Raw genomic sequence first — 26080 nt, 5'->3', positions numbered from 1 at the left:
TGTTGCCGAAAATCTTTTGATTTCTTGTCTTCTCTTTCATCTCCTTTGTCACTCGATAGTAACTAATATCCGATGATACCTGTCTCGAGGGATGAGCAATCGCCCTTACGGGACTTGCATGGCTATTTCATATATCCCATATTTCAAACTAATATCCTATATAGATGAATGAACAGCTACAGCGCTGGAACGTTGGCTTACGCCTACCTACTATCCTTTATATCAACTGTGGCGTATAGTCAAAAGAATTCTGGTATTTTCTATGCCGGTGATCAATACGAGAAGTAATGTGCATGGCGATATATTATCAATCGCTTGCCTATCCGTCGTTGCTCCTCGTACGTCCGTGTTGCCAACCCCCTGTTACCTTGGCACCACGGCCCAGGATATAGGGAGCGGCGCTGCAGCTAGCATCCGAACTGGCCACTAGCACCTGCGGTTCCAGAGAATATGATCAATCTTGTTGATCAATACTTACTTAGTATTACATGGTGAAAATGCTCATGTCTGTCGTCTCTGGCTATGACAATTACCGCTGTATGGCTGGGGTACCAGATACGCGTAGTGACTTCCGACCTGGGTGGATATTGCGAATAAGCGCTGTCAAATTTAGATGCCGAGTAAAAACCTCCGTACGCGCCAAAGCAAAAGCCACAAAACAATATGTGTGTGGGTGACCATCAGCGAACATTGGCTATCAATATAAGGAGACTCAGCACCACTTCAAGCACATACGACCATATCCATTGGAAAATACGGGATCCCGTCTGCTCTCCCAGAGTCAAGCCAATGAGAGGCAGATTAGTAGTTGAGTGGGTGACCATCAGCGAACACCGGCTGTTGTATGTTTCTTTTTTTTTTTTTTTTTTTGGCTTCATAATCATAAGCTGGTAACGTACTATCATGGCTATCTTGATAGGAACAATTGTTTAGCTACATGTATCCTCGTGACGAGTGTCAGTGTGGTGATTGTGTAGAAGAGTGTTGTATGCGAGTGCTACATTACATATAATCAGTATATTGGAAATACTAAAGCCGGTAATAGTGGTTGAATTGACATCTTCAAGTTAAGGGTGTGGGTAGAAGACATTTGTTGACTCTCTATCATCGTGCGCCACGGCGTTCTCTAGTCACCTGGCTAATGTTCTGCTGAAAACAGGAGAGGGAAAACAACTCATCGAATCAGTAGGAAACGCCATTGGCGCACGATTACGTAGCTTTCATGGAGCATATCAAAGTATAATAAGGGCCGGTCCCTTCTTAGAAACCCCCCTCAAGTTCAGTGACCACTTCTCAGACAAATTTCGCGTATTTTAAAATGCATCATTCGCGGCTTCTACGTCGACTGCTACGCAAAGGCCGCTGCCAGTTCTGGCGCCGCAATCAGAAGGCCGCTATTCTCCAGCTTCCGCTAGACATTCTCGTTCTTATTACTGACAACCTGGCCCTGCACGATAAATTCCTCCTCTCACATACCTGCAAAGCGCTTCGGCAAGTCCTACTCCAAGAATGGGATATTGAGCTCCCACAGCTCTCCTTTGAACATCAGATTGGGTTTTGGGTAGGGCTGGCTTACACTTTACCAAGTCGCTGGGTCTGCCTGAAATGCTGCAAACTACATCCTATTGACACCTCAGATGTGCCAGCGGCCTTCATGCTTATCAAGTACGGGGCTGTCAGGACTGTCCCTTGCAGCCTTGAAAGCTCCCGAGGAATTGAAGTCGAGCAGTATTCTGTCCAGCACTACCATATACAGCTTGCACTTAAGCTCTCGCGCCTGGGCAATGTATATCAGCAATACCTTGCGGCGCTGATGCAAACTTTTACGCATACGCGTACGAAGTATTCACTCACGCCGCCACTTACAGAGTTCTATGCCGCAGAGCCCAGGATTATCAATAGACGGTTCATCCTACGTGAAGAATGGAAAATCAGCAATAATACGAATACCGCTTTGCCACTCTTCCCAGACCAATTAGGTTGCAGTATCCCAGTCTGCCCGCACATGCGTATAACGATGGGCGGACTTGTGGGATCTCGCAACTGGAAAGAATCGTCTATCAATGTCATAGTACATTGGTGTAATATCATGAGTCCGCACGAAGGGTCCATCCTGCTCAAAGAAGTTACCTTACTCGAGGATAGCATTGAATTAGCTTACGAATCACCAGGCCAGTGGATATTCAACTCTTGTCTGCACTGCTCTACAGATCTCGCGGTCATGATTTCTACAGATGAGCGAAAGGCGACAATCCGGGCTTGGCACGACTTTGGGATAGAAGGGTCACCACTGGATGCTAGTTGGAAGGCTCATGTGAGAGATGAAAACAGGGCAAATTGGCTTTACGTAGGTCCCTATGTGGATTATACTCATGGTAGTATCCGGGAGTTATGGTCAGAGCATGTCTCTCATGGGACCGGGACTAGTCATGCAAAACTGCGAAGCATCTTCACGAAGCTGATAGATGGCTGGAGTGAAGTATAGCTTCCTGCTTTATTTTTTGAATGAGAAAATACCTCAATTAAGAAGACTTGATGTAATTCCCTATTGTCCACTATGACCTTGAATATGTGAAAGTGTGAGGTTACTACTAAGAATCTGACAAACAAGTAGAGTTTAACCGGATCTGTACATGGCATGATCTGTCACTACGGCTCTCCATCACACCATCGTTAGAAGACACCGTGATTTAGATGGCATGGCTTAAGATGATGTAAATCGATCATCTTATGGAACCGTTATCAGGCGTCTAGACTTCTGTCAAGGGTCTAAAATGAACGGAGCCTATACTGAGAACTCACTTATAGTACCTCCTGCATACACCACTGCTGCTACCGCTGCTACCGCTGCTACTGGTACTACTACTATTACTACTACTACTATCACTACTACTTATAAAGCTACTCTTTCCTTTAATATTACTTAATTGAAATACCTTAGCGCTAGCTGTAGTAGACCTGCCATATATCTATTAGTTACTGCTAATGTAGCACCTGCCTCCTACCCAAATAATGTGAAGAAAGAGCAACTGCTAATGAGTCTGGGACACAAGTTAAATATGGACACGAGCTTGTGTATTTTGTTTGGTTCCTTGTCTCTTCATTGACGCCGCCGCCACCGCCACCGCAACGATTCAAGGTACGTAAAAATGTCCATCTCCACTACTGACATTATCATGAGTGTAGGCCTAATCGCCATGGCGATTTGTGCTGCTTTAACAGCTTACCGTATGCGTTTCCCCCCCTCCTCCAGCTGAGTTGGAAGCCCTTCAGAGAAGGGTAGAGAATCTTGGAAGAGAGGTGCAGACCCCCGTTCCCCCCTTTCCCTGGAAATACTATCTGGCTGACAGTGAGACAGTTTGGGATACAGTACGGCGACAAATAGATTTTTTGGACGGCCACACCTTTGTTCACAAGCTTTGTAGCTGTGTCGACAATGTTGGGCACGAGCGTTGTCAAGAATAGAGCGCTCAAGTACCGAGCTCATTGTGGGAAACTCCTTTACTGCGAAATGGACCTATCCCTCAGCGAATGTATACTCCCACACCAGGTACCCAAAGTGCAACAAAGATACCGCGACGCAAGAGGCCATTTTTCGGAGATCATGATGGCAAAGGAATTGCTAAGAAGGTATTACTGGCCAACTCTGATCGGGCGACAATGACCATTATTGCAAAACTTGCTTGACCTGTCAACAGACGGCTCCACGACTACCGAGAACCATGTCAAGGCAAATTGGGGTGGCGGAACCATGGGAAATTGTGTGCATGGATTTCGTGGGGCCCATATCCCCCGCCTCTGTGGAAGGTCACTCTTACATCCTAGTCAACGTCGATTACTTGACGAGGTTCAGGGCTAGGGAGAAGTTATCCAGCACTCCATCTGTAGCTCAATAAAGCAGCCAGGCCACATGTCAAAATACACAAGTGCCAAATACGTTTTAAACTAGCAGTAGCAGCAGTAGCAGCAGTAGCAGCAGTAGCAGCAGTAGCAGCAGTAGCAGCAGTAGCAGCAGTAGCAGCGAGAAGAGGCCCAAGCATGGACGATGTCTTATTTATTGCGACTGGACTTTTTGGAGAAGTATTACCTGGCTGCCACTTGTCTCCTACTGAACCGGCGATAAAATGCATTAAGAACAGAGGCCTGGAGACACGATGCATCTTGAAGCTGTCTTATTGGAGCTGATGGAGACCCTACAGCTGTCCTTGATTCTTACTTTCGTGTTCGTGGTGTAAGCAGCTTGCGGGTTGTTGATGCGTGTGCACTTCCTCTTCTTTTTGCGCTTGCTACATGTATCATATGGTCAATGAGTAAGTAAGTGATGTTATTCTTGTAGACGTTGGACAAAACATATCAGAGATAAAATTACCCACTAGTTATGTATACATATAAGTAAGAACTAGTACGACTGGTTGGATACTTGTAGTCTAGCTACAAGAACTACCTGCATATTCTACACTTACTATACTTACACGACGATATCACATTCAGCCGCTGTATAATTGGGCTTAAAGTGAATGAGAATACCAGTTTCTCTACACATGCTATCAAACACCTAGTCTCCGCGATGGTCAAGAAGTAAAGCCATCACTTCCTCTCCACTCTCCTCGTTCCCTGCAGCAGCCTTCATGATATCATCAGTCACAATAATCTCATCCCCGTGTTCGCGAAGAAGAAAGGCAGTAACCTTTTCTCCCTTCCGCCTATTGCCAGCTGCAGCCTTGACCACTTCCTCTGTTATGACGACCTCGTCTCCGCGCCGTTTCAGGAGCAGTTCTACTTTCTTCACGCTCTTCGAAGAACTTGCCGCCGCCGCCTTCAATAAATCCTCAGTAACGACGACTTGGTCCCCTCGGCGGTCAAGAAATAGCTCTATTACCTCATGGCCACGCCAGTTCTCTGCCGCCGCAGCCCTAATTGTCTCCTCGGTGGTAGGTATCTGATCTCCACACCGATCAAGAAGCAATTCCATCACCTCTCCATCATGTTCTCTTGCTGAAATCTGCATCACCTCTTCAGTTATCAAGATCCGACCCCCGCACACTTGAAGAAATAATTTCATTATATCGCTAGCGAATGCTTCAGCAATAATTTTGACTACCTCTTCGGTAACGGGGATCTGGTCTCCACACTGCCTGAGAAGAACTTCTAATATTGTGAACCCCGAAAAGTTTTCGGCCAGTTTCTTTATCACCTCTATAGTAATAGGGATCTGACCTCTGCGGAAAAGTAGTTGTTTCATCACTTGCTCGCCCCTAAAGGAGTTTCCTGCCGCCGCTTTAATGACTTCCTCGGTAATGGGAAGCTGGGGTCCGCCCCGGTCGAGAAGCAGTTCCATCACTTTTTCATCGCCGCGGTTTGCCGCTGCTGCTTTTACCACCTCTTCTGAAGTAGGGGTTTGGTCTCCGAACCAATCGAAGAGCATTCCCAATAGCCTCCAACCCTTGATCTTATTCCCTGCCGCTGCTTTTACCACAGACTCAGTGACAGGGGTCTCGTCTCCGCGCCAGTTAAGCAGCAGTCCCAGTACTTCTTTATCCCAAGACTGGTTTTCTGCCGCAGCTATTACCGCCCCTTCTGTAATAGGTGTATGGTCTCGTCGGTCGTGAAGTATAGTCATTATCTCTTTGCCGCTTTTATAATTTCCCGCCGCTGCTGTTACCACCTCTTCAGTGATCGAAACCTGGTCTCCACGCTCATCCAGAAGCAACGTTATCAGTTTGACTCCGTGATTCTCATTTCTTGCTGCTGCTATCATCACCTCTTCATTAATAGGGACTTGATCTCCTCTTCTATCAAGAAGCAGTGTTAGTAGTTCAATCCCGTAATTCCTATTTCTTGCTGCTATTGTCGCTACCTCCTTGGTAACAGGGGCCCGGTCCCCATACTTATCAAGAAGAAATAGTAAAAGTCTGTCTCCAGTCGCTTCATTTCCTACTGCTGCTGCTACCACCTCTTTGGTGATAGGGGCCTGGTCTCCAAGCCAGTTGAGAAGTGATTCGAATATACCACTAGAGGCATTTTTTGCGGCCACCTTTACCACCTCTTCGGTAATAGGAGTCTGTTTTTGCCGACTAATAAGCACTGTTATTACTTTTTCCCCATACCGATTCTCTGCTGCTGCTTTCATCACCTCTTCGTCGATAGGCACCTGTTCCCCACACAGGTCAAGAAAGAATCTCATCACTTGTTCATTGAAATGCCCAGCAATGAACTTCGCCACGTCTGTATTGACGGAAACCTGGTTTTGGTATCGTTTAAGCAGCTCCATCACTACCTCTTCTCCACTCGATTTGTTTTTCGCTGCCGCCTCCAGCACTTCTTTGGTAAAAAGAATTTCATTTCCACGCCTGTCAAGAAGCAGTTTCATGATCTGTCTGTCATACTTCTCTGTAATAATTTTTACAATCCTTTCAGTAACAGGGATTTGATCACCGTGCCGGTCAAGAAGCATCTTTATTACATCTCCAATTCCGATAAACTCGTACAATATGTGTTTCATTGCTCGCTCGGTGATAGTATTCTGATCTTGGCTCCTGTCAAGAAGCAGTACCATTAAGTCTTTGGCATAGCGTGAACCCGCCATCGTCACCACCTCATTGGTAAGTGGTAATTGATGACCATACTGGCTAATGAAACGCTTCCTGTCTTCCAAAGTGCAATATCTTTCAATAAGCGGTTTTCTAATTTTTCGGGTGATGGAGAATCCACGCCGTTCGAAAAGTAATCTCATCATTGCAAAGTCTTTCGTATTTCTTGCCGCTGCAAGCATCACCTCTTCGGAAACAGGGATCTGGTCTCCAAACCGATCAAGAAGTAGTTCCATGACTTTTACACGACAGTTCTTGGCGATATATTGCACTATTTTCAAGGTAATAGGTACCCGGTCTCCGTACCGGTTGAGAAGTAGTTGTATTATCTCATAACCGGTACCGTCATTTGCCGCTGCCGCCTTGACCACCTCTTCTGTAACAGGAGCTTGGTCTCCGCACCAATTGAGAAGTAGCTTCATCACTGCTAGGCTGTTTCCATGTTTCAACGCGGCCGTCTTCATCACCTCCTCGGTAATAAGGTTAATGTCGCTGGACTGGCTGAGAAGTAGTTTCGTCAATGCCTCGCCACTGCTGCTATTTCCCACCGCCGCCTTTAAAATATCCTCAGTGATAGGAATTTGACCATCATGGTGGTGCTGAAGAAGCTTCATCATTTGGGTGTCATGTAGTTCTGCAATCTGGATTATTCCGTGCTCTGTCACCTCAACGTAATCTCCTCTTCGCCCTAAGATATCAGCTGCCACTGCCAACTTTTCAGCTTTCCGCTCCAGGCTGTATGTCGTACTCGTAGGTAAAGACTGTAGGTAAGTCCCTCCGTGTGGAGTATGGTAAGCTTCTATTGATTTTTCAAATCTATCGACCGCGTCACGATATAGCCCTGCATCTTTGAATAGCTGCCCGATACAATGCAATCTGGCTGCTTTCCCTAGGTGATCCATGTATCCAGGAACTCGACCATTTAGGAACCCTTCGTAGTCACCTAGGGTTTCTGGAGAAAGTCCCCAGTTCCAAAGAAGTAGAAGTTCACGGTGAGGAGAGGTTTCTGGCCATCTACAAGAAGTCAAAGATAGATGCCTAGGAGTAGCGGCAATTATAATAACATCAAAATAATCCTCGCATGGCCTGACGATCATGGGGTTCGATGCACCTGGCACAAAGCAAATGATATCATCCCGACAAATGAGCTTCGCGGAAGCTTGCATGGTCCAGACGCTGTGCTCTTCTTTATAATAAGAGTCAGAGTCAGAGTCTTTCTCTAGGTGAATATTCACACCCACATTATGTTTATCGTCCCACGCATCAGAAGTTGATATAGAGGATACCGTACCAATCACACGCCCGTGAGTCTTGATTATTGCGAAGTCCTGATTGTTCCAGGTTTTGATAGATGCTTGTTCTCCAGTAAAGGAAGAGACTAGTTTATGAAAGAGGTCTTTCCACGGAGTATTGTAGTTAGGCGTCAGACCAGGCGGAATTTCTACACCCATACCCAGCAAAGCATAAATTTTATCTCGCCAGTCCTTGGCATCGCGGTTGTGGTACATGTCTACCAATTCCCCCATGGAGCGTCTGTCAAGAGAAAATTTGTCAAAGCTACCAGCGATATGCTTAGGCCGGAGACCGGCGTTTTTTATAAGGTATATCGCTGAACGGATTCGGTTCTGTAGTTCTGGGTCTTTGAGGGTTAGATTCAAGGCTGTTAACCCGGCGCAGAATGCGTCTCCGTCAATCTCTATGGAATGACACATGATCAGGACGTGCCTAGCAGCGGCAACCTCCTGGAGCACCTAGAGCGACTGGTATTCAGTAAATGTCTACCATTCAATTGTAGTGTCTATTTAACCTACCCATATGCGCTGGAACCACGATCGTTGAAGAATCTTGCGTATCGCCTTGTCATTTGAAGACTTGGTCAACCGGCCATCCGCAGCACGGCCTATTTCCTCGATTGCCTGGCTCGTGTCGCCTGAGTAGGTACCCTCTATCGACTCTTCAAGCCATACAATGACCTGGCTTGCCCTAGAGTAGATGTTCATCATATATCGAACTTGGAGACTGCGCTCTTCATTGTCGTCTTGATTAATGCAAATGCCGTCGGCCCATATGATTCGATCAAATGAATTGTCTCGAAGACGTGATAGCGCCGTGTGAAGATTCTCAGTAATATACAAGTCATCTCCATTAACGCAAATACGACGGGGCTTTTCTTCAGAGCCCCATACGTAAGATAGAGCCTCGTAGAGGTGAGTGCCTTTCCCTGAGCTTAGAAGAGGGTAATGAACAAGTTCACATCGTATTGTAGCATCTTCGTCTGGATGTGGCAGCAATCGTAGTAAGCGGATATTACCAACCGGCAAAGGAGACTAGCGGTACGTAGATTTTGGATTAGAGATTGCGTTCGACATTGTATGGCGTTCGGCGTCACGTCTTGCTGACGCAAATGCGTCGCTTCGTACGCCAGAATCTGCACTCTCATTAGAGCTCGTGGCTCTGTTCTGAATTTTTTAAAATCATGGCCTTCTGATATACAGCCAAGTGCCACTTTAGTGAAGCTTTGATGATGGTAATGCTAGCTGATGCGCGAATTTTTACAGTGGCATTGCACGAGGCTCCCTACATGTAAGCTGCAGTTGAGCCTCATCTGGCAATATACATGTACTATCAATAGCCGGCTTAATACTGCACAAGGCTGGTCTCAGGGGAACTTTCATAACGGGTCACATGAGCAAGGAAGGAATATGCACTTAGTAAGAAGGATGATATTAGTCTACCTACGTTTATCGCGTTGTTAAAGAGAGAAATTTGAGTAGGGAAAAGTTGATCAACGCTCCAATTCCATTATTCAACACACTAGCTGTAGCTTAAAAACGACCGAATATACTAAAAAAAAAAGTTACAGCACTAATAGCATTATTAGCAGTGGCAGTAGAGATAGTAAAAGTGTATGTAGTAGACATAGTAGATGTAGTAGAAATAGTAGATGTAGTAGAGATAGTAGATGTAGTAGAGATAGTAGATGTAGTAGAGATAGTAGATGTAGTAGAGTTAGGTAATAGTTATAACAGATGTAACAGATGTAATAGATGCTATTGCAGCGATCGCTAGAGTGCTGCATAGCAGACTTAGTACACTATATATATATATATATGAAACTTTTCCTTCTACAAATTCTAGCAGCCGACCTTAGGCTAAAGTCCCTTATAGAGACAGTAGCATCAGTTCCGTCGAATTTATGTTAGAAGGAAACTACATAAAGCAGAAGTAACAATGTCAATCAATGTAAAGCTACCGAAATTTGCATCACCTAAGGAAAAGCGAATTTACGGCTGCTGGCGCGACTTCGCTCGTGGAGCGCATACTAATTAGCGGTACTTTTAAGACGCTATAAGACGATGATAAAGTGAAGAATACAAAGAAGAAGAAATGTTCTTCGCCACCCGGCATGATAGCACCACAAGCATGTATATGACATGATCTATCACTGCGGCTCTAAATCACACCATGGCGCTAAAGTAATATCATTAGTCTACAAGCCACCATATCTAAGTCAGATGGCTTGAAATTGGTGTCAATCTATTTTCATGAAGACTATCTTCCGCAGGAGTTGTCCTCATATATATATTTAAGTATTGGTTTCACCCGTTTGCGGTTCCTATAAACGCATTTCTCATGCTACTGCTCTTATCATCAATATCTCCTTGATGACCATCAAATATCATGGCTGCTATCAATCAGCCAACCACTCCTATCCGGACTTTTCCTTCCACGTTGAGGTTCTTCCAAGATATAGATAAACACCTGGACTCATTCCCTCGTTTCAGCCACTCAAGTCATGGCAACCGCGGGCCGCATTTGGGTCAAGCCTTTCTTCCCATCTTCGATGTAAGAGAATTGCACAACAGTTTTGAGCTCTATGGCGAATTACCAGGAGTCGAAAAGGAGAATATCAAGATCGAGTTCAAGGGCTCTAAGTCGCTAGAAGTCAGTGGCTTTGTTGAAAACTCGTATCAGCTACCTCCCAACCAGGGCGACGACGTTGATACACCCGATGATGCTACAAGGAAAGATATGAAGACTACAGAGGTAATATGAATTGAGAATGATCTTCATCTGACAATCAAAGAGCTAACTACGAGATCTTGCAGCACGACAGTGTTAAATACTGGGTTGCGGAGAGAAATGTAGGCGAATTCTACCGCTCATTCACTTTTCCGCAGCGTGTCCAGCAGAATGGCACCACGGCGACGCTTGAAAGCGGTGTCCTTACTATACGCATACCAAAAATGCCAGATGATGACTCCGACAGACATGTGATTCCTGTTTCATAAAATCCTATATAGTAAATTGGTCAAATTCGATGTATGGCATTATTAGAAAAGTATGAATTCTCTCTCTTCTTGTCAGCGCTGCGAGTTTGGTTATCACCGATTGAACTATTTTGGCTCATCAGCACCTCACCAGCTCACAAACGGTGTGCGTTAGGCGCTAGTAGTTTTTGATCGAATAGGAATTTGCTACAAAAGATAACAAAGCGATCAATTAACTCATTCTTACTTCACACTTTGAACAGTGACCCAGGTATAGTCCCGGTTCAGACACGGTATGTGCGCCCTATCTCGGATGACGACTTAGATCAGGCAGTTTATCTCCTGATCTCTCTTGGTGGTCTCAAAGCTTATTTACCACCTAAAAACGACCGACAGTCAATCTCGATGATTCCTCCGACGGTAGCTTTGGCTGATTGGTGCAGGTGGGCTGAGCGGTGACTTGACTTTTGGTTTTGTGGCTGATGAGGTGTGAAGCTGCTGATATAAACTTCAACCATCAAGCAACATATAGCAACTCATTCAATTGTACTTTGAATGCTAATTACAGCATATTCGACTTGTAAACTACGCACAAGACAGTACCGTGCATCACTCTGATGCTAATGCAAAAGTGCATAAAAGAGCAGCATTGTAACTTAGTTGTGATTTGTAGACGCAAATGATTTATTTCACTCTCATCTAACGGCAAAATGCCCACATCCCGTATTGCCATTGTTGGAGTCGGTCAAGTTGGCGCTGCGGCTGCCTATGCGCTCATCCTAGGTTCAATCGCTAGTGAATTGCTCTTGGTTGACAAGAATGTGAGCTTGAGAGACGGCCAAGTTTGCGATCTCTCGGATGTAGCGTATAGCTGCAGTAGCCGAACGAAGGTGCGAGCAGCCAGTTACCAACAGGCGGGCCAATGCGATATTATAGTAATTACCGCGGGATCAAGGCACGCTACAGGTAAAGAATTAGGGCAAACCGAAGGATGCCGTTGTTGCTACCCAGGCTTATACAGCTGTAGGCCAGACTGACCCCGAATACGTCCATCGAAATATCTCGACCGTCAGGACCATCATCGACGGAATGATGCCTCTCAAATCAAATGCCATCCTTCTTGTCGTATCGAGTCCTGTCGACTTACTCACATCCCTTGCCCTGCAGATCTCTCAGTTGCCGCCGTCTCAAGTCTTGGGTTCTGGCACGTACTTGGACTCTATACGGCTCCGGGGAATGTTGGCAGATAGGATTGGAGTAAGCAGCCAATGGACACTGCACATGAAATATTTGGCCTATTGCTAACGAGTGTATTAGGTCGCAGCAAAGTCGATTGACGCTTTCGTGTTGGGCGTGCAGGGGGAATCGCAGGTGACGGCCTGGTCTGCCGCAACGATTGGCGGCGTCCCAATCAACGAGTGCCTCTCAAAAGCGGCTTTGATCAACTGTGCCGAATTTTCTCGTGAATGCCAGCACCGATCACAGAGTATAATGCGGGCGAAAGGAACAACGCCATTTGGCATTGGTTCCGCCGTATCCAGCATCTGCTCTTCTATCATCCTAGATAAGGGCGCGATTCATCCAGTTAGCCACTTCCAGCCTTCTTTTGGCTGCTGCTTCAGTTTGCCTGTGGTCTTGGGCAAGGGAGGAATACAGCGAAAAGTTCAGATATCGCTGGACTTTGACGAGGATGTTCAGATAACGGATTCAGCAACGGCACTCAAGAGGATGATTGATCAAGTGCATAATGGGTAGCTAAATACTAATTAAATCTAAAAAGAATAACACGAAGAAGTTAAATAAGAAAGGATAATAATGTGTAAGAGAGCGGTATACAGTAGGATTCTGTTGAACTGTTGAACGTAGCTGCAAGGTATAGATTAAAATTATTGCTACTACTACTGCTGCTACTGCTACTACTGCCACTACTGCTACTACTGCTACTACTGCTGCTACTGCTACTACTGCTATTACTGCTATTACTTCTACTACTGTTACTACTGCTACTATTATGATATCTAGATAATGGATATTAGTGAGAGCATCTCTGAAGGACTGTTTAATTCCACTGTCCGTAAATTCGTTTAACGGACTGTCTTAATACAATTGCTTCGTCAGCTTTAATGTAATTCAGATTCACCACCTAATAGACATATAATCATTTTCAAATCTAAGGTTCCTGAATTTTTCCTTGAAACCGGTTATATGAGTTAAACTCAAGATATATATACCGTATATATAGTATATCAGAAGTATCTGAATACAGTGTGACTATCCACTAGCATAGTTTCGGTACTGTATCACCACATGCTGCATTACCTTTACTACCTACCACAGGATACAGTTTCAAAGGATATCCGATCAGATTGCGATGCAGTTTGGTACATTGGCATTGATTTTTCTTTCTTTTCGCATCTCTGGTACAGGCGTTGTGTTGTCACGATTGTGAAAGCGACACGTGATTTTGCTGTGGTTATGGACACATACCGACGTCAACTTGACGTTATCCACAGAGCGCTGTCATGGCTGTTAAAATAAGTATCCTGGCCCTATCAAAACAATTTTCGCAAGCACGAGGTCGAGCTGAAAGTTTCTATTGGATGCTCTTGTCATTATGTGGTCGCTGATACAGCGTCACCAAATTCGGGCTCATGTAAAGCAAGAGCTCGGACAAAGGACCAAACCAGCACATGAGCCATCAGCCAAAAGCCCTAGTGACCTCGAAGATGCTCGGCACCCATCTGTAAGTCCTAGCGGGAAATCTCGGTCAAATGGCGCGGCAGCAGGCAATCAAGACTCGGATGAGGAACAACCGAGCAGTTCGGCCAAGGAGCAGCAGCAGCAGCAGCACATCTTGGTCAAAAGCGAGCCCGGAGATCCTCTCAACCCACAGAACTGGCCGCTGATTTCCCGATGCAAGAACATTGCCATTCTATCGATTCTCATCTTCGTCCAAGGCTGGGCAGGTGCTTCCGAATCAATGGCCAACTCGGTGGCCAGTTCAAAGTTCCATGTCAGTCGAACCGCCCAGAACTTAGACACGGCGATGTATCTTTTCGGCATCGGGACCGGCGCTCCATTTACGGGGCCGTTGTCCGAGACGGTGGGGAGGAATCCCGTGTACTTGGGAGCGACTTTCTGCTACCTCTTCTTCGTCTTCGGCTCAGCCATGGCAACGACTTTTGGAGGCCGCATTACGTGCCGCTACTTTGTGGGCCTGTTCTCCAGTGCCACTCTGGGAATCAATGGATCGAGTGTTAGAGATCAGTTCAGGGATGTGAAGAGGGCATTCGTTTTCCCGATAATAGCTTGGGTTAATGTAATAGGTAAGTTGACGATGCCATCTCATACAAGGTCAATCAACAGACGCTGATGTTTATTCTTTTGGCAAAGGCCCTTTAGCTGCTCCTGTAGCAAGTGGATGGCTGGTATCCAATCCCAGCTTGGGCTGGCATTGGCCCGACTGGATGACTTTGATCATATCCGGTGCGGCATTCTTTGTTGCGTTATTGTTTCTTCCAGAGACATACTTGCCACTGCTTCTGGACTGGAAAGCAAAAGAACTTCGACGCGCAACCGGCGATGTGCGGTTCACGTCCGAACACGCAATGGCAGCCAACTTCTTCAGTCGCCTGAAACACAATGTAAAACTTGGCATTACCTTTTACCGAACGGAAATCATCGTAACGGTGTTGGGGTTGTACCTACTACTGTTGTACACGCTGCTCTTCACCTCCCTCTCAGGCTTTGACTTCATCTTCAAGGACACATACCAGCTGTCTACCGGGCTAACCGGCAGCTGCTTTGCCTCCATTGCGGTGGGATCAACCGTCTTCACACTCAGCGCGCCCGTTTTATATAACTGGGCTCGCAGCGACACGGAACATGTGCACGGCGCACATGTCGAGCCCGAGTTCCGCCTATGGCCTGCCATTGTCACGGCACCCATGCTGCCCGTCTGTCTTTTCTGGCTCGGCTGGACCAACTATCCTCGTATATCCATATGGTGCGGATTAGGCGCTTGTTTTGTCTTTGGCGTCGTCTTGACTGCCTTCTACGTGAGCAGCTATGAATACATCATAGACAGTTACGGCGAGCACTCGGCCATTGCTCTTGCAAGCGTCACCGCTGTCCGGTATTTGGCCGCGGGAGGAATGGTCATGGCCACTCGTCCAATGTACTCGGCCATTGGCGTACACTGGTCATTGACAATCATGGGCTGTGTTGCAGCTATACTGAGCCCGGCACCCCTTTTACTTTGGCATTATGGTCCCAAGCTCCGGAAGAGGAGCAAGTACGCAAAGGATCCATAGCGATAGATGCATATATAGCGTCCTGCTTGATAGAAAAGAATAAAGAAAGAATTAGATTGGTACTAGAATTCAAAAGCGTAGAAGCAGAGGACATGATGTTGGCTAGAAATCCGCGATATCAGCCTCAGCGTAAAGTGGTAGCAATTGAGTAACAGCAATTCAACGCTCGTGGACAAGAGCGGAATCGCTCGCTGGCTGGCTAAGCCGTAGATAGACGGCGATATAATTATGTAAGCCAACCACATCCTATTGTCCCAATCCGGCTAGACGCATCATGCTCCGTCAGATGAGATCTTGAATCTCAGGCTTGCCGCAAGTGGGCAGTTCAGTGCGTATCGCATCCGTCATACTGAAGCTACCATGTTAGGGGCTGGGGATAGATAGACCACGCTGTCTGACATGTTGCCGGAGGAACGTCGCGACGAGATGACACGGTAGCCAATGAATGAGCCTCTTTCCTTATCGTGCTGGCAGTATCTATCTCCTCGCATATAATAAGCAGTCAGTAGTACGTGGTGCTGGACACTCACCGATTCTAAGCAAAGCAGGGAAGACAGGATACGATATCAAGCCGCAGTGAGATGCCCTTGAAAGGAGGAAGCAAAGACAAGCAAACATCCAGACATACACTAGACCTAGTACAAGCAAGGTATCTTATCAAAAGACCCGACCTGCCAGGGCCAGCTGCAGGATTGCCAGGCCGCTGCATCGCTGCATCCCTAGCATCAAGCGTCCAGCGCCTCGTTTCTCATTTTCTACCGTTAACCTCTCTTTCCGGTATCTATTCAGTGCGGGCGGCTCCACTCCCCCATGCCCGTCAGACCGGCTCGGTAACGCGGTGTGAAAAGGCCCCCATTTTTCCCAAGGCCCGGCGTCATCCGCCTGTCAAAAAGGCTTCGAGCTTCATGCTGCTGCACACCACGAGTATGTAATGATTGCCTAACAGATTTGCCTGGAAAGGGAAAGGCCTCGGGGTTTATTGGAGGTCATGCTTCTTGTTTGTATGAGATTCAAAACGATCTGACTTTAGGCCCCCCCTGGTTGGCTTGGAGAGAAGCAAGTGCCGGGGGAAAAGTTTGCCAATAGGCGGCCTTGTTCTTCATCACGAGAGCGGTTGTCTTGCCAAGCCGAATTACTTCATCGCTTCATAATGAGAGACTCGGGCAGAGACATTGGAGAAGAAAGAGGAAGAGTATGGGTGACTTCATATAACTCATGTGTCGAAACAGCGAGGTGCATGCAGGCCCTCACTCGCAGTAATGCCTACTTATGCATATTTTCGGAGACTTCACAGATACTACCCCGACCTTCCTCATCCGAGCCCGCTTCTCCGCCGTATTGCTGTTTGCAGTCGTTTGCTCTTCGACCTGAGCTTCAAGGGGCAGATCGCCAGCCAGTAAGAGCCAGGCGCATCATGCAGGCATGCACAAAGGGCCCTGATGCTGGTCCTTGTACCTACTGTACCACTTTCAATAGAGGTAGTACCTACGTCGCTGTCCGAACCACGACGTCTCCGGGCGCTGCGCACCTGACCTCGAGCTGGCGCTCATCACAAACTGCAAAGTTCCAGATGGCGCGCTAGGGGCCGCAACTAGCCGGCTAGCTACGTAACGGGAGTGGCAACGAATGCTTTGTACAATGTGTATTACTGCTGCATACTTGTAGTAGTAGCTGGTAGTGCATGGGACTATGGAGTCTCGTGTTTCTAAACTTGGTCATTGATGGGAGGGCTGGGGCTGGGGGGATCGAAAAGAGAAGCAGGGTGGAAGCCGGCAAACATGGGGAATGCCACGCGCTAGGAAGGGGGAGGGGCCTTCCATGTTTGCTGAAATAGACGATAGACAGGGTCTGCCTCTCGTCTGCGCAAAGTAACTTATACCGTGCTGCCACCGCCATCGTTGTCTTGCTCCCCCATCTTCTCCTCCATCTTAGATTGAACACAGCTTGTATTCTGGATAACAAAAGAGCAAAGAAAAGGCATCCTTCCAGTTCATCAGTATACTATCCACCAAGAGCAACAGTAAAACCACAATGGGCTCCCTCGTTTCCACAATGGGCTCAAAGAGCTCCAAGACTGCCGCCACGAACCCCGAAGGCAAGCCGCGGTACTGGTACCGAGACAACTTTTTCCTCACAAACGACAAGACGTATCTCGAGCCTCAGGCCATCAATGCCGTCTTCGACTCCGACCTCATGTGGTGGAACGACCCGCTGCCAGAAGGCCAGATGCGGAAGATGATATCCAATTGCATGACGATGAGCATATACCACGTTCCCGAGTCAGAGAAGCAAATGCAGAGTGCGTTAATCCTTTTTGCCCTTTCTTGTCGTCCCTGTGTGGATTTAGCTCGCCAAATTCGTTGTACTTTAGAAGCTGACTGTTTTTCTTTTGCGTCCAATAGAAAGCGGAGCGCCTCGGCGACCACACGGATCCGATGTAAAGCTCGTCGGCCTCGCTCGCGTCGTGACCGACTACGTCACATTTGCCTATCTCACCGACGTCTTTATCCTTGAAGAGTTCCAGAGGCGCGGGCTTGCCAGCTGGATGATGCAAGGTCTGAAAGAACTCGTCGAGGAGTGGCCGAACCTGCGAGGCCTCGTCCTCATGACGCACGACAAATCCGCCGCAAAAATGTACCAGCGCGAGCTGGGAGCTCTCGATTGGGACCAAGGCCCGTCTGCGGGATTGGTGCTGCTGGAGATGCCCGGTGGCGGCGTCAAGGATATCCCAGAGGATCACAAATGAGACTGGCGGTTCTTTACTCTGCCTAGTCTTTTCGTTTTCCGTTTCCACCTAGTATCTCGCGTTTCTTCTTCCTTTTTTTTTCAGCATTGCATAGTCTCGAGTGGTATATACCGGCGAGGCACGGTTAGCTTTTGCACATTGGGCTTTTTGGATATTATTTTTCTCTTCTTGTTTTCTTTTTCTTCATTTATATCTTCCCCTGTGTCTCTACACTTTGGCGGGTTTGGATAACCCAGCCCGGATTTCGAGGGCTCTCTTGTATGGCGGAGCGATGGGAGGCTGGACAGGATCTAGAGAGACGTAGTCCTCGGGAAGCTGATATGAAGCGTCGGAGTCAAAGGCTGATAGATCGCCGCAAGCAATAAAAGGTGCAATCCAGCGTGCTCCATTTCCCATGTTGTTCCCTTCAACCTCGTCATAAACCTCCACTTCCGTGATTCCGCTCTCGTGTGATGTCGCCGGCGTTGATACAGTGCTGCAGTCCCAAGTTCCTCTTTCTGATTGCATGGTTGCTTCAGCGACAATTGGAAGCTGCATCTCCCTCTCTCGCACCAGCGTATCCAGGCGCTGCCCTACTCCCAGCGGTTCCTCCAGACTGGCCTGGAAGCCCGCCGGCGGTCGGAAGTTCAAGCATACAATGAAAGCCTCCACACTGCTCGCTCTGCTACTTCTCGGCTTCGCCACAATGACTTTTTCAAAGAAGATTTTGAGCTGCGCATACAGAATGTCCACGTTTCGGCCACGGAAGATCTTTGCGACAAACTTGCCGCCCGGCTTCAGCACGCAAAGCGCGAGATTGAGCGCCGCGAAAAGAAGCTGCGACTGCACGTATATGTCGAGGTCGTGAAGGCCCGTGACGTCGGGGGCGCCATCGCTAAGAACGAGATCGACGGGATGCTGAGCTTGGGTGCCTGCCACGGCGGCAGGATCGTACGATGGGTCGAGCGCGGAGAGGAGCAGAGGCACAGTGGCGGGATGTGTAATGTCTGCTCGCAAGGTTGTGATGCCGGCGAGGGGAGAGATGGGCTGGAGATCGATGGAGACGATTTTGACGTCTCGGCTGGCTGCTGCTTCGACTCCATTGTTTTGCGCCGCATCATCGCCAGACAAAGAGGTGGAGGTTTCTATTGATTCTTTCTGTTCTGTCGTGAAAGCTTCGGGGAACACACCGAGCATTTGCTGGCGCACTTTGGCGTCGCGATCCTGCCATGCTGAACGGCCGAATTTCTCGCCTTTGATGAGCACTCGAGAAAGGACCTGGGACCAGGAGCCGGGAGCGGCGCAGAGGTCGACGACGCGGGATACGTTTGAGAAGAGGTCGAACTCTGCGGGACAGAAAATAATTTAGTAATTGGTAGGCTATAGGATTCGAGGTTGAGGGGAGATATTGTGTACCTTCGTCAAGCTGGAGAAGCTTGAATGCGCTTCTTGCACGCCATCCTTGCTCTTTGGCGAGCCGGTAGTAGGCGTCGCGCTTATCTTTGGAGGATTTACCCATTGGTATAGAATCCCGTAGTATTGTTCTCTGGCTGCGGTAAAACCCAAAGTTGCAGCGTTGGAGAAATATAGCGGGACGAAAAAAGAAGTAGTGGGATATTTCATGTGCAACTTTTTCTGCCCCGCGATGTCATTTTCGGTGGTCTAACTAAGGTCCAGCCAGGTACGGGACCTACCTTTGTGGCGCTGTGGGGCAATGCCCATCTACGCCAGAAAGCGATTGTTACTCCTGGCTCTACTACCCTGGATTCTGATGCAAAGTTACAGCGCGATGGCCAATTGCAAATACTTTGCTCTTAAATAGACGTGAAGATCTTGGGAATGTCTAGACTTGAATTTGGGTTTATTATATCGAGTCTTTTGTTGAAGAATAAGGCGAGGTATATCAGTATATTGAACTGGACCCTCGTCTATATTGGCTGTTGTCTTTTTGAATACTTATTCTAACCAAATCGCCATACATCTTCTATTACTTGCCGATTCCTATCTATGTCAAACACGCTGAAAACCAGTAAAGCAACATTGTCTTCTTAAACAGCTCCAAATTCACCACCGACAATCTCCAACGCCTGCCTCAAAAGCGACAATACCTTCTCATCACCATGCACTCCCAACGCCTTTACAATCAAGACGTATAACCTCAACAGATGCTTTCTGCTTTCGCTCTTAGCCCCTTCAAGAGGTGATATCGCCTCGCTCTGGCTCTGCAAGTCAACCACTTGTTGTAGGGTCCATAGCAATTCCTTTCTCTGGCTTAGAGGCTGTGGCATTTTGCCTCGAAGCGGCTGGTCAGACACATAGGCGCGGAGCGTCAATGCGCATCGTAGAACTAGATATGGTGCTGCGGAACAAGCAATGCGGGTTCTACAAGCAGAGTAATCTGTCATAGGCTTAGCAGCAGATGGCTTGTGAGCAGTCGGTTCGTCCACTGAAATGAGCAGGAAGAGTTCTTCAAATGCGACATAGGCCATCTTCGTGCGCAGTGTCGGGGGATCGGATATTGTGCGCCCGGTTCGTGGTATATATAGCTTAGACAGTCCAGCTTCTCCATCTTCAAGGGCAAGCTTGTCGGCCGACGGCGGTTCATGGATGATTGATGTCTTGAACAGGCTTTTAGTGTATGCGCTGCGAGTTTCTTCTTTCACCTTTTCTGATCCTATCAGAGGGATGATCAGCTCCACCAACTTGTGGAAAGAACCAATGTCTGTTGCTTCATCATCTCCAATGTCCGTTCCGGGTGGTGTTTTGCTGCAATCAGCGCTGAGAATGCCATCTGCAATCTCAGCAATCAATTGCCAGATGTCTTGGATTGTGGATGTGGGAATGTCAAGATCATCGAGCTTTGATAGTGTTGCTTGTATGACCACCAAAGCAGTAGAAGTCGCCGATTTCCACGGCTGAATAGTTCTCGTGGTAATGGGAAACTGGTATTTGAGAGAAATTGGCTTGCAGAGGGCAGATAAGGCGGTGACGACCGATCCGCTCTTATAGATATCTGCATCCGATGAGTGGCTTACAACAAGGCTCTCCAGCATCTGCATACTGGCTTTTGACATGGCAACATATGTTCTCTTTGACACAGGTCGGGACTCGTAGTCTTGATCATAGGCCAAGGTTACAAACTCGGCCACTTGCACGATCAGGGCCGATGGCACCCCGTCGATATCGGTCCGAATCATTTTCACCGCATCTAATATTTGTGCCTGAAGCTGCGTCAGGTTATCGATATCTGTGGCATAGCTCCCTACAGAAGCTTCTTCAACAGTCTTTCGTAGCAAAGCAAGGATTCGTTGAACTCTCTCCACGGTTAGATCAGACTTAATAAGCCGGTAAACTTCTCGAAGAGCCGCCACATATGCAGTCAGGCAATTTTGGTTGTCTGGAATCTTCCCATCGGGTGCTTTAGTAATTGGGATACCACGAGACCATAGATTCCAAGCGAATGTAACCGTTGTCTCGTTGAAAACAAGCTTGTCCTCATCACCCGACTGAGAGAGCACATGCCCCAGCGTTTTAAACGTTGCAGTGTTTATATCGAGGACCTGAAAGTCGAGCAACGTAGCCAAGTGCTCAAGCAGCTCATTCCAAAGCTTATTGAACGATGAGTGTGCTGTCAATACCTCCAGATTGTTTCCAAGCAACGTTGATATGCCATTTAGCACAACCACCGCGGTGTCATGCCACTCCAGCCTATCGGTTTTAGCAGTTTCTTCTTCCGCAGTTCTTCGTAACTCCTCTTCAAGCGAGGTTAGCAGTTTAAACACAACTGACTTGATGCATATTGACCAAGCTTCAGGACTGAGTCTTTCGCCATATGCATCAAAGATTCGGAGCAGGGTTTGGATTGCGGTATTGCGAAGCTCAACCCTATCGTCTGAGGCGACAGCTGTAAGCCTCAAAAGCAATAACATCCATAAGGCGGCGCCAGATCCTCGACCACCGTGGTCTGCTGCTAAGCGCTCTAGCGTGTCCACATCAGCGTCTTGAAACAGGTCAGTCGTTATGTCGAGTGACTTGTCCTTGCCAGATAGGAAATCAGAGAGGGCCCAGAAAAAGGTCACAGTCTAAAGTAAATTTGATTAGTGACATAGGTCCCTAAATCTATGCGGAATCAGGTCCAGACTCACCGTCAATGCAATATTCAGATCGTCGTTTTGTGAACTGAATTTGTAGAGTGTGTCGACTAGAATCAAGAAGCATGAGTTGGGCAATGATGGTAGAAAATCTGAGCAAATGAGCTGAAGTGAGCTGAAAGAAGACCGTACAAGTTTGGAAGATCGTGTGCCGAGGTTTCGAGCACCGATAACTGATTCATGGTCCTCTTCCAGATTCTCTTCTCTCGTTATGAAAACACTTCCGATGATATCAAACGTGACATCCCAGCCGCTGACTAGAGTTTGCCCACAGTCTTCAATGATACTTCGCAGGCCATCCAAAATAATTCTATGGATTTCAACATCGGTTGTCGCATTTGCAACAGAGATATCTCGGCCGCCTTTCTGCAAAGATTGCAATGAGTCGCGGAGTGCTCCCAGCAATCTGAGTTGAATCGCCCCTCGAACTTCAGGGGATTGCGCGCCCGCAGCAGTAGCTGCTTCGAGCGCTAGCTTTGCGAGAATCTCTGAGGCTCTTGTTCTCACTGGTGGGCTAATGACGCTCGAGTCTAACGTCTGAATCAACTTCTGCATCAGGGGATCCCAACCTGATTCTTTTGGATCGTATGCCAACAGGCGTTCTAGATTGATCATGGCAATCTCCCCGAGCTTGGCTAGTGCAAATTGAAGTTCTTGATTGGATGTTGTCGAAGATTGGCCAGAGAAGCTGAGCACCCGCCGATGTTGTCCAGATGGGGCTTTGCCCTGCTGGCTCTGCTGTGGCTGTTCTTTGTTTGGTGTGCTTGAGTTTGTTTGGCTCTCATCTGGCAGTAAGCCGCAGATGGCTTGAACCACCTCGATAAACGACTCGTTGGGAAAATCAACACTGCTTTCGATCAATCTGGAGGCGGCTGTTTCCACTGATCGAACTTCGGTGCTGAAGTTTACCATGAGCGAGTTGGCTTCTGTTTCGTTCTGGTAATCTTGTCCGCCGCGACCTAGAGACTGAGTTCTCCCTGGGGCTTTTCCGGTAACATAGAGGACAAAGTCTGCCTGCTGTAGTGTCTCTAGTATGATACCCCAGGCGAGCCCAAGCGTCGGACCAAGTGCGATGCCAAGATTGAGTAGAGCTCGCAGACAGAGGAGGTTACGTGTATTTAGAGTGATTGATGCATCCATGGACCCTTGTCGCTGCCTCTCAGTAGGACTCGACACCTGTGCCAAGCTTTCGACGCTGAGAAGGCCCCGGGCATTGCTAAAAACGCTGTTCGGAGTTTCCGTTGGCGTGGTGGCTACCGATCGTGACTGGCCGGCATTGACGCATGCGCTCAGAATGTTCGGAGGCACAGCAGCTTTTCCGAGTGTAGATAGGAAAGCATCTCGCGGCGTTGTAAGCTGCAACAGGCCTGCAACATGGGCGAATCGCTGAAATGCACGAACCAAGCCGTGGTAATACTCTGAATCCAAGGCGGCGTATAAAAAGGTCGAACATGTTGCCAGAATAGCAGGCCAGCACTCGTTGACGATTTCTGAGCAAATCTTGACCTCTGAATGTGCAGGATGATCTTCCTGTTCTAGAGGATTAATCGGCACGGGATTTCTCTTAAATGAAGCCGATCGTTCCCGCAATCCTCCGCGAGGCGGCGCTTCTGCTTCTAGCTGGGACGGAGCAGGTGAGCTACGCCCCATATCCTGCCTCGATGTCTTTCTCCGAGCTCTATTCTCATTAGGAACTGTAAGAGGTAGGATAAACTTGGCAAGCCCGTCTGACAGTGATGAGAGACATGCTAGTATCAAGCTGTAGATGTACGATTCGGGAATAGCCGGTGCTTCGGTTTTGTCCAGCTGGTCTATACAAGGAACGCGAACAGAGCTCCATTGTATGCTGATTCCTACGTTGGAGCTCTCCGATCCAACAGAGCCGCTGATGATTCCAGTGACACTAGTAGCTTCGATCAAGGCTGGATCTGCAGATAGGCCAGAGCTTCCAGAAGGATCGGCCATTGGCATCGTGGATTGATGCCCTAGACCAATTACTGCCGGCTTCTCAGTACTGACTCGAACAAATGTCGCAGTAAGTGTTTTGATGATGTCTTTCTCGCCCTCCTTGGCGTCATACATGGCGAATATGCGACGGACAAGGGCATGTTCAGCAAATATGCCGCGAAACACTTCCATGCACAACGCTCGCTTCCAGACAGCGGTATCTTGGTCCAAGAGGGTTGTAAGCAGCAAGAGCGCATCACCACACTCTGAAGGTAAGACGCTAATATGGCGGCGCAACAGGGTGTAGAGAATGCGTACGAGCCTCACAGTTGTGGCGAACGATGGTCTCCCTTTAAGAGCACTCATCAAAAGAGGCATAACGCGCTCGCGGAGAATATGGGTTTGCTCAGGATGGCTCGTAAAGACGGCTGCATGATTTGTGATGACTGACTCGATCAACTCTAACCCAAATGTTTGCTGCAAGCCAGAAAACCGTAAAAACTCGGACCGTTGGTTCTCGGTCAAGAGGCATAGGTCATTGAAAATCTGGCACAGTTAGCTTAGACCCAAATGCCTGCTGAAGTGGATTGGTTGCTAACACGATAGGCATCCAAGGCGGCGGCGCGAAGCTCTACTTTACCGTCCCCGGATGGCGCTTCTCCCGCAATAGGGGCATCATTATTGTTCTCTGATTTAGTTAGAATAGATGGATAAATGGACAGCAGATCAGAAGACTCACTATCTTCGCCAACTACTTTATCAAAGACTGAAACCACTAGCTGTTGGAGGGTAGCAGCTGAGGTATTATTCACAATGGCATTCTTGCTACTCTGTAAGATGAAGCAGATATTCAAGGCAGTGACAAGAAGATCGCCATTCAAATCTGACGAGTAGTTCTGCAGCAGCGAAGGTAACGCTTGCAAGATCTTTAACTGAACATCAAGCCCAGCCGATGATGCCTGCATCAAAGCCTCCAAGACCTGGTTGAGCTTCGCCCTGGGCAGCGCTTTCGCAACGATAAGCCGCTGCAGACAAACTATTGCAATGCCGGTGAATTTTGCATTCTTGGTTCCACATGCGATTATGAAGGGATTCACAAAGCTGGGCTTTTGGGAGAGCACTGAGAGGTTCAAGTCAGTAAAGCATCGCTTCCATTAGAGGGATCCACTAGCACATACGCTCAGGAGCTGTGGCTTCAGACACAATGCCAAGGCCTTTCAGCTCCTCTAGGGATCTTTCAGCTGCCTAATGAAGAAATCTGTGAGCAAATAGGAAGCCACAAACTTCAAAAAGCGAAGCCACAACAAAAAGAAATGCATACCTGTCGAAGGTCACTGTGTTTCCGCTTGCTCTCCTGAATGAGATTAGCTAGCTCCGTGGCCAGAAGCTGCGTCGTCATCTTGAGTGAGGCCGAATAGTCCGCCCATGGGCGTTTAATGTAAGTGCAGCTTTTATATCGCGTTTATGCAGTTCCAGTGCGTCATAAAGGGTGGTTGCGACAAGATTATGCTTCTCACGAGCTTTAATCAAGTTTCATACAAACACCAGGGACAGCGCAACGGTGTCGCATAGGTGGTATGCTTGGGTGCATCATAGCGGCAGAATTAGCTCACCGCCTTTGTACTCTTCCATTATAGTACTAGTCGCGAAGCACTGGGATGCGACGAGCTGCTATCTAACGTACCTAAGGTAGGTATAAAAATAATATAAGAAAATATAAATATATACTTTACTATATATTAAATTAGACTTAGTAGGTACTCTCTCTAGCTGTGCTTTTCCGGCTCTCTCCATGAGTTCAAGAGGCTGATAAGAGATCTATTCAGGGATCAATACTTCTCAGAAAATCATATATTTTAAAGTACAAAGTTATCTCGCGCACTAGATATCTCAACATAAGCCACGGTCAATACTTGCCCCGTCTATAACGCTCAAATCATTTAATTCTATGCTGAATTCTCAAGTATCGCGATGCGCTTTTTGTTGCACTAAACACGCCTCGTTCTATATACCTTGGCCATAAATCATCCTATCATACCCGCATACAACATATTTCCACCTCTTTCTCGTCTCTCAGCTGCCT

At 47.6% G+C, this 26080-nt stretch overlaps 9 protein-coding genes across 9 annotated transcripts; 5 read left to right on the top strand and 4 right to left on the bottom strand.

Annotated features, from left to right (window-relative positions):
- Nucleotides 1–1318: 1318 nt before the first annotated feature.
- TGAM01_v205500 (hypothetical protein) lies at nucleotides 1319–2485 on the top strand (the record flags this gene model as incomplete). The annotated part of the gene is made up of 1 exon (XM_018802817.1): nucleotides 1319–2485. One exon carries the CDS (start codon nucleotides 1319–1321, stop codon nucleotides 2483–2485), a length of 1167 nt encoding a protein of 388 aa, XP_018663934.1.
- Nucleotides 2486–3835: 1350 nt separating this feature from the next.
- On the bottom strand, nucleotides 3836–4160 carry TGAM01_v205499 (hypothetical protein; the record flags this gene model as incomplete). The annotated part of the gene is made up of 2 exons (XM_018802816.1): nucleotides 3836–3882; nucleotides 3938–4160. The coding sequence occupies 2 exons, from the start codon at nucleotides 4158–4160 to the stop codon at nucleotides 3836–3838; spliced, it is 270 nt and encodes an 89-aa protein (XP_018663933.1).
- Nucleotides 4161–4555: 395 nt separating this feature from the next.
- On the bottom strand, nucleotides 4556–8593 carry TGAM01_v205498 (hypothetical protein; the record flags this gene model as incomplete). Its single annotated transcript, XM_024549651.1, has 3 exons — nucleotides 4556–4734; nucleotides 5218–8341; nucleotides 8402–8593. 3 exons carry the CDS (start codon nucleotides 8591–8593, stop codon nucleotides 4556–4558), a joined length of 3495 nt encoding a protein of 1164 aa, XP_024405600.1.
- Nucleotides 8594–10271: 1678 nt separating this feature from the next.
- Nucleotides 10272–10882, top strand: TGAM01_v205497 (hsp20-like protein; the record flags this gene model as incomplete). Its single annotated transcript, XM_018802814.1, has 2 exons — nucleotides 10272–10637; nucleotides 10700–10882. The coding sequence occupies 2 exons, from the start codon at nucleotides 10272–10274 to the stop codon at nucleotides 10880–10882; spliced, it is 549 nt and encodes a 182-aa protein (XP_018663931.1).
- A 689-nt stretch (nucleotides 10883–11571) lies between these two features.
- Nucleotides 11572–12616, top strand: TGAM01_v205496 (L-lactate dehydrogenase; the record flags this gene model as incomplete). Its single annotated transcript, XM_018802813.1, has 3 exons — nucleotides 11572–11682; nucleotides 11840–12118; nucleotides 12179–12616. The coding sequence occupies 3 exons, from the start codon at nucleotides 11572–11574 to the stop codon at nucleotides 12614–12616; spliced, it is 828 nt and encodes a 275-aa protein (XP_018663930.1).
- An 859-nt stretch (nucleotides 12617–13475) lies between these two features.
- TGAM01_v205495 (hypothetical protein) lies at nucleotides 13476–15174 on the top strand (the record flags this gene model as incomplete). The annotated part of the gene is made up of 2 exons (XM_018802812.2): nucleotides 13476–14187; nucleotides 14255–15174. The coding sequence occupies 2 exons, from the start codon at nucleotides 13476–13478 to the stop codon at nucleotides 15172–15174; spliced, it is 1632 nt and encodes a 543-aa protein (XP_018663929.1).
- Nucleotides 15175–17205: 2031 nt separating this feature from the next.
- Nucleotides 17206–17920, top strand: TGAM01_v205494 (hypothetical protein; the record flags this gene model as incomplete). The annotated part of the gene is made up of 2 exons (XM_018802811.1): nucleotides 17206–17473; nucleotides 17577–17920. The coding sequence occupies 2 exons, from the start codon at nucleotides 17206–17208 to the stop codon at nucleotides 17918–17920; spliced, it is 612 nt and encodes a 203-aa protein (XP_018663928.1).
- A 207-nt stretch (nucleotides 17921–18127) lies between these two features.
- Nucleotides 18128–19418, bottom strand: TGAM01_v205493 (tRNA (uridine-2'-O-)-methyltransferase TRM7; the record flags this gene model as incomplete). Its single annotated transcript, XM_018802810.1, has 2 exons — nucleotides 18128–19245; nucleotides 19316–19418. 2 exons carry the CDS (start codon nucleotides 19416–19418, stop codon nucleotides 18128–18130), a joined length of 1221 nt encoding a protein of 406 aa, XP_018663927.1.
- A 529-nt stretch (nucleotides 19419–19947) lies between these two features.
- On the bottom strand, nucleotides 19948–25396 carry TGAM01_v205492 (hypothetical protein; the record flags this gene model as incomplete). Its single annotated transcript, XM_018802809.2, has 6 exons — nucleotides 19948–21981; nucleotides 22045–24543; nucleotides 24597–24685; nucleotides 24737–25117; nucleotides 25176–25242; nucleotides 25319–25396. The coding sequence occupies 6 exons, from the start codon at nucleotides 25394–25396 to the stop codon at nucleotides 19948–19950; spliced, it is 5148 nt and encodes a 1715-aa protein (XP_018663926.2).
- Between the last annotated feature and the right edge of the window lie 684 nt (nucleotides 25397–26080).

This window comes from Trichoderma gamsii, assembly GCF_001481775.2.
Source record: "Trichoderma gamsii strain T6085 chromosome Unknown Scaffold_17.2, whole genome shotgun sequence".
Taxonomy (NCBI): Eukaryota; Fungi; Ascomycota; class Sordariomycetes; order Hypocreales; family Hypocreaceae; genus Trichoderma; species Trichoderma gamsii.
The sequence above is the reverse complement of the archived record's forward strand: the minus strand, read 5'-3'. Positions and strand labels throughout refer to the sequence as shown.